Source organism: Spermophilus citellus (assembly GCF_964194105.1).
Source record: "Spermophilus citellus genome assembly, chromosome: 4".
NCBI classification, from domain to species: Eukaryota; Metazoa; Chordata; class Mammalia; order Rodentia; family Sciuridae; genus Spermophilus; species Spermophilus citellus.
The window spans coordinates 160,981,701-160,993,986 of NC_138185.1; the positions used below are offsets into that span (position 1 = coordinate 160,981,701).

The window sequence follows — 12,286 nt, forward strand, 5'->3', positions numbered from 1 at the left end:
TTGGTTTAATTCTAAAGAGTTCCCTTTAAGTTAGGAAGTCCATTAATGTTTGTGTCACTTCTCAGTAAATGAATTATTCCTTTCTTTGTTTCCCTGAACCCCCAAACCATGCTGACAAAGTAGTCTTTATTCACGGATAAAACCTGAACTGGTTCTATCAGTTCACCTCCTCTTTTCTCCTTCAGCATTTTCATATGTATATTCATTACTGTTTCTGCCCACTGCCTGGGTATATAGCTCCACAAGGGTCATATTAAAAGTATTTCTGGTTGTTTTCTTTTTAGAACAAATGTGACATTTTCTTCATTTCCCTGATTCTGAACTGAGGAGGGCAAAATGTCAAAAATAATAAGACAAATAGATCTGAACACAGAACCAGCCTGAAACAGTGCTCACTTTGCCTTTACAATTAATATTAGGAGGCAATGAGGAGGAGCTCCTTGGTGGCCACAAAATGAAGAGAAGTCTGAAGCAGCTGTTAGGGAATTAAGATAAAGTCCCACACAAAGGTATCACTCAACTATTCATGTATTTATGCATACAACTTTGTTCAGAATGCCAGGTACTTTGATGTAAAGAAAAATAAGTCATGGTCCTAACATTTGGGAAATATTTTTTGGAAGACAGACATATAAACTAACTCTTGATGTTTCTATTTCTAACATAAGAATTATTATTCTTTGAAGAAATACTTTTCCATCCTCCTGTTATATTCCATATTCTCTTCTAGGTGCTGAAAATAATACAGTGACCAGAACAAGTGAAATGCCTCCTTTTATAGAACATATATTCCAATTAGAGATGATGGAGGTGGGGAATGAATGGATGCAGACAGTAAACAAATAGTAAACAGATATTATGTCAGTTGACAATAAGAGCTATGGAGAAAAACTAAGCAGAAAAAAAGGTCCAGGACTTCCAAACTCCTCATTGATGAAGTGATATTGAGCAGAGATCTAAATAAGTAAAGAACACTATTTAATAACCATCCCCAATATTTATTGAGCATTTACTACATGTCAGGTACTCTTCTAAGAGCTTCACATCACTTAATGTATTAATTCTTAAGAAATTATGTATGAACACTTACTATACCCTTTTCACACAACTATACAAGGTTTATAACTTAATTCTGAAGATCTATCTCATGCACTAAGACACTAATTCACTCTATACTAGAGTACAGTTAAAACTCGAATTCGGAGTGGAGTCATTTGAACATGTGGTAGACTTTTTAAACACAAGCCTGTTTTAATATTTTTAAACACATACCCTATCTTAAGTAAGACCACTAATGTATTACTTAGTAGACATCTACAAGGAATTTGCTTTCATAAATTCATTAGGATGGTTTCCATTACCATATTGCTTAAATAGATTTATTCAAAAAGGATGGGCATTAGAGGAGACTGTTTATTCTCACAAAATTTTAAATAGTTATTTTTTAATTCTTTTCATTATTTGCTTATAATATCAAATTTTCACTCAAATCTGAATTATCATAAATGAAAATTTAAGTGAGATTTTATCATGATAGTTACAGTCTAAAGGAAAAATTCAGTGACCAAATATGAAAACAGCTTGAGTAAACTCTTAGAAGGGCCTTCATTACAAACAATAATGAACCTTTAGTTTTCAACTCTTTCATGAATTGATAAAGGACATTTTGATGTGTATGTATGTGTGTTATATGATGTACCAATAATACTTAATATATAGAACATTCAAAATGTATTCTGCCCTACTAATGGATCCACAGGTGCCTCACCAACTATTCCATTGAATGTTTTAATTAAAACTCTCCTCTCTATTAGAAAGAGAAGAGTTCTTAATCAAAGGACCAATCCTCCTTGTATAGGATACTGTGATTTCAGTAAACATGTATAAATTTCTTTCTTTTTTCAGGTACCCCAATTATGAATTTATTAGTGATAACTCTATTTCTTGGTCAGCTGGACTGCACAATCGATATACAGAAAATTCACTTCGGGGTGTGATCCTGGATATACATTTTCTCTCCCAGGCAGACTTCCTAGTGTGTACTTTTTCATCCCAGGTAGGTGGCAGTAAGACATGTTTAAATAACCAAAAACTTTTTCATCATTATCGTGTTCAGGACAATTATTGTTTATGTGTCTGTGTTTTTAATGTTAGTTATCATGTCTCAGGTACAGTTATCCTTATATTTAGTAATGATATGTTTTGTGAAAGAATGAAGAGATTCCACAAAATAGCTATTTGAGGACTTTGAATATTTAGTTGTTTGCAAGCAATGGTTGAATACATCTCCCATGGAAGTTTTAAATTACCTGCCTTGTTTATAGCATGTAACACAAACAGCAAGTAATTAAGCTTACTTAATACTTTCTGATTTTGTATACTTTCAATATATAACTAGAATCTATCCATGTCAACTCATCAGTGCACTGATACTAAGAGGCTTAAGTGCTCAGCATTTTGTCTCATTATATTGTATTATATTTGTCTCATTATGTCTCTTTATAGAAAAGAAGAAAGAGTAAATGTAGTTTCTTTTCAGATCCTATTACATTTCTACTTAGCAAGAAACTATACATTAAATTTAAGAAATACAATATCATAATCATTCTTTCAGTTTAACTGTTTCATATGATTATAGGTTTTGAGTTTGGTGTGTGTGTTTTTGTGAGTGGTCCAATCAGCCTTATATACCCTATAGAATATAAATATAACAATATTTATTGGTGTTTTTATTTTATTTTATTCTCCTTTCTCATTTTACACATATTTTTGGTTAGTTCTTTTAACCAGCTGTTAAATGACTGTTTGTGCTCATAGTTATATTAGGTGCAGAGAGGATTTCAAAGGAGATAGAAGATATAGTCTTATCCTCATTCAGAATCAAAATATTCACATGAATCAACTAAGAATAATTACTTAAAAATATAAATTAGTATAAGATAAATATATGTTTAAATGCTGAAAAGTGAAAAAATAAAAATGACATTTCCATGGAAATATATTTCAGAGGGAATAAAGAAATGACAAGTTTTTTTATTACATAACAGTGCACATTGTCACAGTGGGATGGTGATATGATTTTTTGGAAAAAATACTTAAACAAGCAAAGGTTATAGGTTTCTTCAGTATGAAATAAGAATACAATTGCTATTGTTTTGTGAATAGCTATGCAAAATAGGAGTCATATTGCAACAATCCTCATCAGAGAGAAAAACTTACTTTTGTCTTCAAGTTCCTATGAAGGCACCCACTGTTGATATTTCTCCTTAATGGGGGGTGAGGGTCTGTCTTTAAGAAGCACCCTGCCTTTTCTCATGGCAGGAGTCAGGTGGGTGTATCTGTTTAGTCCCTCCCAACTGTTTTTGAGAATCCAGCTATGTATCTACCTGATACACAGGTTCCTGTAGCTAGTGAAGACCTCTACACACAACTGATGCTTATTGTTAGAGTGAGTGAATCAAGAGTCACTTTTCCAGTTGTACCACTTTCCCTGAAGGTCTAGATTTTAGGCCTGCCTGAAGTCTGTTCTTCTAGTCCAGGGTTTCTCAACCTAGGCACTACTGGCACTGGGAGTTAGTTAATTCTTTGTTCTTAGGAGCTATACTGTGCATTGTAGGATATTTAACAGCAGCCTTGGTTGGTAGCATCCCTAACCTAAGTTGTGACAACCAAAAATGTCTCTAGACATTACTAGATGTCCCCTAGGGACCAAAATTGCCTTGATTGAGAACCACTGTTCTAGACATAAAACTCAAATATATATGTCTGATTGTTTACCATCCTTACATGTTGACAGGCTCCAAGACTTACAACTTAATGCTTTGCTTTCTTCCTTCTAGCACTTCTTAGGAATACCGTTATGCTTATTCTGGAAGAAAGAAGATTCTTTTTCTTTTTTTCTGTCCTCCCCCCTTTGGAATTTCTGGTTCTCATTACTGTACCTTTGACCCAGAAATCAGGATGTTGATGTCACTTCATGATGACAGAATTTGTCTGGTCTTTAGGAGAAATTATACTGCTTTGCTCTACTTTATACATAATATCAACCTCATTGCATTCAGACTTTGAGTCCAGAAAAGCATTCATATGAAGAACTGGTGCTGAAAGAATTTTTTGTATCCAAAGGAATGAAATTTATATATGTATTACTCCAAAAAACTCTTGACAGAGTTTGCCCCAAATAATTTCTGCACATTTGCTCAAAAGCAAAGCTCAAACAATATTTTGTACCCCCAAATGGACTTGAATACTTCAAAATACTTTATGTTGGGTTCAGAATAAAAGTTTAACAGTGATGGTACCTTTTATTTATATGTCAAATGGCAAGTTGCCAAATGTGATCGCTCCCATTATCACATAGCTTATTTGATGATTAACAGCTATAGCATTTAAGAATGTGGAATTATTGCAGATTCAATGATAAATCTCTGGACTTACTTGTACCTCAGTGTTTTATGTTTTTTGTTTGTTTGGTTGATTGGTTAGTTTTTGTTTGGTTGGTTTTTTTCCCCCCTTGATTCTTTGCAACTCAATGTTTCTTGCAGATATTTTTAAATATAGAGCTATTTAGTACAATTTAGTATTTTTGCAGTGATAACAAAATTGGTTACTGGATTTAGAAGTTCCCTCGCCATAAACTAAAATTGGAATCATTTGAATGCCCCAGAAATGGCTCATCATCACCAATAGGTCATGAGAAAAAGTTACTGAGTAGATCAAAATGCCAAGTCACTGACTTCACTGGACAGAGAACAAGAACAAGGCAACATAGGTTCTGCAGGCAGACTCTCTGGATTTAAGTTCAGCTTTGATCACATAGTGGCTCAGGAGCCTTAAACAAATTACTTACCCTATCTCTGTTGATATTTTGTTTTCAGGCTTAAAAACAGTAGTAGTAGTAGTAGTAATAATACATAGAGTAGTAATTACCTCATAAAGTTTTGTGAGGGCTAACAAGTTATTTAAAACTTACTGAAAAGAGGACTGAAGTGTTATTATATACAGCTAAAGTATTACTGCCAAATGCAGTGGCATACACCGGTAATCCCAGCAACTTGGAGGGCTGAGGCAGGAGGATTGCAAGTTCAAGGCCTGAGCAATTTAAAAACCTTTCTCAAAACAAAAAATAATTAAAAGAGCTGGGGATATAGCTCAATGGTAGAATGCCTGTAGTTTCAACCCCCAGTACTACCCCCCCCAAAAAAATGTTAATCACTTGTAAAGAACCAAGAACTGTGTGTGTGTGTGTGTGTGTGTGTGTGTGTGTGTGTGTGTGTGTTTTGTAGGAATACCTTTGCCTGTTAGACTCAATGGTGTTAACTTTAGCAGATCTTTTATACATGGTTCTATTTTACACTATGTGCTCTCACATTTTAAAAGGAGCATGAAACATGTGATTCATGTGGTCATGAATAATGCTTAGGCCCCACTCAGTTATCATATGGTAAGCAATTCTTTATGAAAAGAGTAACCAGTAACATTCAGCATATTAATTTCTATCTCCTATATGCTGTCTTTTGAGAAATTTTATACTACTTATCAGCAAGAAAGAATTGATTTTTTGACCATGAGCTTCTTGAAAACCTACAGGCTAAGTGTCATGGCATCTTAAGCAGGATTACTCATAAGGTTTTAGATCCATCCCCCTCAGTGTTTGATCTTTCTGTTTTATCTCCTTAAGTGAGGTCTGGGAATTTTCTGTCTCCTTAAATGAAAAGTTTTAAAAATCCAACAATATGCCTCTACTCTCTAATTTTGTTACCATTTTTGCTCTTAGTTTCTGAATCATCCAAACTGTTTCTCCAAGTCAAGTTTGTCCACAAAACCTCATAAACTGAAGAGTACTGTCCTCAGGGTTTAATATGATAATTAGAGGCAATATTAGCATCTAGTGAATTTTGAAAGCAGCATTGTCACATTCTAAACTATTCTACCAATTATGCTAATTTTGTTATGTTACTGGAAAATACCTATCCCCAAAGCATCTACTTTTCTTATTGATGAAACTATCTTAAATCTGAAACAAATTGTAATGGAGAAATAAGAGTACTAGTTGTAGATAGGCAAAATTACTCTGGAGTCTGATTCACCAAATGGTTTTGGATGTTCACTTTAAAGATTTTAACATTTTTAAAGCTAATGTTGTTTAATGAGCAGTGATGCTGCTCAGTAGTTTTGGTCTTTAAGAATCACTATAGGACAAGATTATTATTTTTCTTTAAAAAAAAGATTATTATTTTTCCTCCATTGAAAACTTGACAGTTTTTACAGCACACTCATAGCCCTCTTTAATTTTAAATCTACACAAAACAGGCCTCATTATACATTGCATCAGATTTTGGAAGGCCCAGATGACAAAATCAAGAACTACATTAACTTTTTTCCAGATATTTGGTTCTGGATAGAAATTTCCATCAAGGTGTAACTCATGCGACAATAGTAAATAACTGTTGAAAGTACCATGGAGCAACACAGGACAAAAGCCCACAATATGAGCTCTGCACCTACCTCCCAGAGCAGGAGACAAGAAGTACACCTTGCTTCATCCTGGACTGTAGCTTGCCGTGCTGAAAATGGTGCTAGGTGGCCTTTATTGCATTGATTTTGGCCATTCCTGCAATGCAGGAAAGACCCTGGTCTTCCTCTCTCTTTGCATAGCAAAATTAAGTAGTGCATAGGAAAAGTATACAGATCTCCCAGCATCACCCAGTGCTTTTAACAACAACAAAAAAAAACTTGTCCATTTTAAAAAAACAGGGTCCCTTCTGCTCTGAGAAAGCTTTGGAGGCTCATGCAAACTTAGCTGGCTATTATTAAGGAACAAAATTCAGACTGACAGACTCCTGTCCCCTATTCTTGTTTGGTTTTTAAAATACAGTTATATCTGTATTTTATCCTTTGGCTAGATTTTTGCTGTTAGCCACTATTGTGTGCTTAGTGGTGTATTAATGCATTATACTAACATGTATAACTAATAAGAACAATTTAAAAAAAAAAAAAAAAGAGTACACCTGAAAGAAAGAGGACATCAGCAAGACTCCAAGGATTTTTATCTTGAGCAACAAAATGTTGAGAAGAGAAGAGAGGTCAGAAATGAGACTGAAAAGGGCAGCCAGTGAGGTGGGAGGAAAACCAGAGAATGTGGACCAGTGAAGTGTTTCAAGGAAGACATGATCAACTATGAAATTAAGAATGCCCAGTTAATTTATTACAAACATCCCTCCCAGACCTAGACAACGTAGGCAGCAGTAGGCTAAGTGTTGAGTTACTAGTCTCAGCAGGGCACATAGAAGCCAACAGAGCATATTGGCTACGGACTCTTAAGGATAGACTGAAGTTGAATCGTGGTCTTTTGAGCGATATGTGATCACAACCCCTCTATGCTTTGGTTTCTTCATCAGTAAAATGGGGATAATAACACTTGATTTTTCTTATTGCTGTATTTAGATATTAATATGGAAGGATTTTGAATACACCTGGCATAAAGGAAAAAAATGATATAGTATCATGTCAACCCAGAATGAATAAAACAACATGTAGCCAGGCATTGCTTTGCAAACCATAGACTGTTCTCTCCGTCATGCAACCTGGCATGTACCAAACCTGAGTGTTGGCATCAGCTGTAAGCTTTCATTTACCTGCTACATGATTGAGTTCGTAAAGTCCAGAGAGGAAGTATAGAGGTGATTAAAGGCAAACATCAACACTATAGTAATCTTTCTATTGCTTTGCAGTAATTGCCCCATGATTGATATAGACAATCATTACTTACTCAGAATATTGTATGAGGACCTTAAGGATGAAATATCACCCATGGATTTGCATCTCCATTACTGAAAAAATATTCAGCATAGCATGGATAAATATTCACTCAGCAGATGTTTATTGAGTGTCTACTATGTGGCAGTCGTTCTTCTAAGTGCTATTTCAAAGGCAGTGTCTTGTGTGATTGAGAGCACTTATGCCAGAACCAGAAAGAATTTTAACTGTGGCTCTGGCTTTGCTAGCTCCTTTTGTATTTTTTGGAAAATTCCTTTCTGTGGCTTAGTTTTCTCTATCTATAAAATATGAATAAATAGTAGTTCCTCACACTTGGTTGTGAGAGTTCAGTGAGTTGGTGGAGGGATATACTGTCAGAACAGTGCTTGCAATCTAATTAGTGCTCATTAAGCTCAGCTGCTAATATTATGGCCATTATTATGAAGAAGATAAAGGACCTCCTTGTGTAGCTGCATTCAACTTGTTTTTGCAGAAATCTCTGTATCTGAAATTTGACCATTAATTATTTCTTTGGTTTAAGAAAACATGTGTACCCACCAAGATTAACACACTATTGATACCAAAACACAAACTAATTATTAGGATAATTGCCAAAAGAAAGCAAGGAAAAGATGTGGAACAGAGAGGGAAAAAAATTATGAAAGTAAGACGTTGATGAATGGAGAAGAGAAACCATGTAGGGTTTATTGCTGCAGTAGAGATTGTGGTCATCCTAAGAGTAATACAAGGTCCTGCATTTCCGATTAGAAACAACAGAAGAGTAGGTGAAGGTAACTTTAAAGGAAGACACTCAGGTTTTTCAAAGGCTGTTCTTGGTCTTACGTTATATCATTTGGATGCTATGGTATAAACATGGAAAAAAAGATTTCCAAGAAAAAATACATATAGCAATTATAAGCATACACAAACTGCCCTGGTTCAAACCTGAATCTTCCACTTAATGGGTAGTGTGACCCAGAACAAATGCCTCAAGTTCCCTTATCTGTAAAATGGGTAAAATGATAGAATTATATGGGGATACTGAGAGAATTACATCAGATTATACTAACAGCAAAAGCTTAGTGTTAGCCTCTATGATATTATTGTAGTTAGCAGTTAGTATAGCTGCTTTGTTTTAATTACAGTTGTATGTCACTTAATGATGAGGATACATTCTGAGAAATGTCGTTAAGTGATTTTGTCATTGTGCAAACTTCATAGAGTATACTTATGTAAACTAAGATAATGTCAATTATATAGTGTTGTGGGACCACTGAAATGTTGTTATGAAGCAAAAACTATAATTTCTCTGGTTAATGTATTTGATTTCTTCCTTTCCATAGTTCCCACATAATTTTGCTTGCTCCATGCATGCCTTTGGCTGAATCTAAGTCTAAAAATTCTAAATCCAAATCCTTAATTTATTAGTCTTAGTATTCTACCATTTATCCCAATTATATCAAGACATTCCCAATAAATAGTTTCTTAGTGAAATCAACTTGAATGCAGATTTTTAATTGTCTTGAATCTAATTGAAATTCTAGCACAAGAACTTGAACATATCACTTAAATTCCTTATATTTTAATATTTACAAAATTTAAAATATTTCTAACCTTAATCTTATTTGCAGCTTACATCTAGCATTTGAGAATTGCCCCTCTTGAAAGTTCTTAAAATTCAGATTCTTTGAAAAGTTGAAGTGATGATTAACCTAATCAGATTCCATTTGACCCTAACAGTTGTAAATAAATGTCTCAGGCTAGGGTGTGGCTCAGTGGGAGAGCATTTGCCTAACATATGTGAGACCCTTTGTTCAATCTCTAATACTGTCCCAAAATACAGTATCTCCTGTCAGTTTCTTGATCTTCATGAATGCCACAGTTTTAAAGACTACTGAGTAGTCCTAAAATTGTTCACTAAGCAGATTTATTATTATTATTATTATTATTGCCATTTTAAATAAATGCAAAAGTATTGGTAATAGGGACAAAATAATTTAATTAACTGAGATGGCCATAGCTACAGATTTAAGAAAATTTGATGTAAGCTGAGTTCTCAATTATACATTTATAAACATGTATAAGGAAAATAGTTCTCTCTTCTGTCATCTCCTATTCTTAGAAAAGTTTCTGAAATCCATTTACTTTATGCTGAGTCTATTACTTCCTTAAAATGTTATCCCTGTATGAAGATAGTTTAACGTCACAGTTATAGTTTAACTCTGTCACCAAGTATTAAGCTCAAGGAAGCTCATAGTGTGGAATTTCATCTACATTCAGTGGACAATGAATATATTCTTTGGACAGAGGAGTCTTTTAAGCAGCCTTAAAGCTACATTAGTCAGGCATCTTCCTCAAAGGCTAGCTCAGTTTATGTCATCCCAAGAATGCTATTATATAAACAACACACTTAAAACTCTATAGAACATAAATGGCAGATGTATTTTAGCTCACTTGAGAATGCTTTGAAAAGTTGAAGTAATGATTTGAAAAGTTGAAGTGATGATTAACCTATTACATGAAAATCTACTGAAAAGGGTTCCAAGACAAAGTTCTGAGCAGAAAATCTATTGAAAAGGGTTCCAAAACAAAGTTCTGAGCAGAGAAGTTTGTGGGATTGAAAACAGGGAATAAAGGCAAAAGAACAACAGTATTCATATTAAGTATTTGTATTCCTAATCCTAAACCTTAAATTCTTCCAGGCACAAACTCTGGGGTTACTCATTTTGTTTATTTTTTTAATCAGTGCCCAGCCTATATAACTGTGTAACTCTTAATAAATGCTTATTAAAATTAACTGGTTCATATTTTTAAATTACTTTGCATGATATGTAGATAGCTCCCCCCACCTTAATTGTAATAATCTTTTGTGTACATTCTTTAAAAAGATATAAGCCCAGAAATGAAGAATGACTTATACCATCAACTGATAGCAAATGGATTGAAACCTTTTGACTAAAAGCCACTACTTCTCAACCCTCTCAGTATTTGAGTTCATGTTTGGCCAAGGACTTTCAGTTTGTTATGAAAGAGAGCTTTTATATACTGTACTAACTAACAAACTTTTTTCCATTTCTTTCCAAGGTCTGTCGAGTTGCTTATGAAATCATGCAAACACTGCATCCTGATGCCTCTGCAAACTTCCATTCTTTAGATGACATCTACTATTTTGGGGGCCAGAATGCCCACAACCAGATTGCCATTTATCCTCACCAACCTCGAACTGAAGAAGAAATCCCCATGGAACCTGGAGATATCATTGGGGTGGCTGGAAATCATTGGGATGGCTATTCTAAAGGTGTCAACAGAAAACTGGGAAGAACAGGCCTCTATCCCTCCTACAAAGTCCGAGAGAAAATTGAAACTGTCAAATACCCCACATATCCTGAGGCTGAGAAATAAAGCTCAGGTGTAAGAGATGAACAACCAAACTCAGTTCAAACCATTTCAACCAAGCAGTAGATGAAGAAGGCCCTGACCTAACAACATTGGTTAAATGGTAGATACCATTGGCACCAAGAGCAACTAGGAACTGACAAATGCTTCATTGGTGGAATTCCTCTTTAACAAGGGCTGCAGTGCCCTCAAACCCATGCACAGTACAATAATGTACTTACATATAACATGCAAACAGATTGTTTTCTACTTTACCCCTTCTATAAATATTATGTCCCCATGAAACAAACACTGCCACATTGTGTAATTTAAGTGACACAGACATTTTATGTGAGACTTCAAACATGGTGCCTATATCTGAGAGACCTGTGTGACTTACCAAGAAGACCTGAATAGCTCCATACTGTGGAGAAGTTTATTCTTAGCCAGTGGTGGTGTTGTGACCACTGAATTCACTCCAATCAACAGATTCAGAATGAGAATGGATGTTTTTTGTTTTTTTCCTTTATAAGGTTGTCTGGATTTTTTTTTAAGTAATTGCATCAGTTCATCCAAGTCATCATTAATAAGTGAAGGATACATCAGAAAATTAAATATTCACTCTCCATTAGGAACTTTTGTAAAACAATGCCATGAACAAATTCTTTACTACGCAATGTCTCTGGACATTCTCTTTGATAACAAAAAAATAAATTTTAAAAAAGAATTTTGTAAAGTTTCTAGAATTTTGTATCACTGGATGGTGCGGTGATCAGCTTTATAGTAGAAAACTATGATAAAATAGAGTTTTTTTGTTTTTCAGCTTCTTTATTGTTTCTGATTCAATAATCAAATATTAACTAAAAGAGACATTGGTCCATTTTAATAATGAAATCTGATTTTAGTTGGTGCACATTATAGTGGCTAAGAACATTCTTTAGGAGCTTTCTTTTGGACATTGTTGGTTTATTTTAATTGAATGAAATACTGATAATCTATGCTCCCAGAGGAAATATTACCTCCATTTCTATAACTAACCATTTCAGGTTTATTTAGTAATCTTTCTTAGTGTGGCTTTTGTCAGTTTCTGTGAATTGGGTCCTGTTTTTTTATCCAGAAACCAAATTATGCCCTTTTCTATAATGTCCTGCTT

At 34.4% G+C, this 12,286-nt stretch overlaps 1 protein-coding gene and 1 long non-coding RNA gene across 3 annotated transcripts in view; one reads left to right on the forward strand and one right to left on the reverse strand.

Annotated features, from left to right (window-relative positions):
- The window catches only part of FUT8 (fucosyltransferase 8), a 349,337-nt gene extending 337,477 nt beyond the window's left edge, over positions 1-11,860 (forward strand). For both annotated transcript variants that reach the window (XM_081290194.1, XM_081290193.1), the window contains exons 10-11: positions 1,906-2,056; positions 10,843-11,860. In XM_081290194.1, coding sequence (XP_081146320.1) covers positions 1,906-2,056; positions 10,843-11,160 — 469 coding nt within the window. In that variant the 3' untranslated portion in view covers positions 11,161-11,860. The remainder of the gene's footprint in view (positions 1-1,905; positions 2,057-10,842) is intronic.
- LOC308646794 overlaps positions 1-12,286 on the reverse strand; it is a 588,350-nt gene that overhangs the window by 174,047 nt on the left and 402,017 nt on the right. The gene's annotated exons all lie outside the window — the stretch shown is intronic.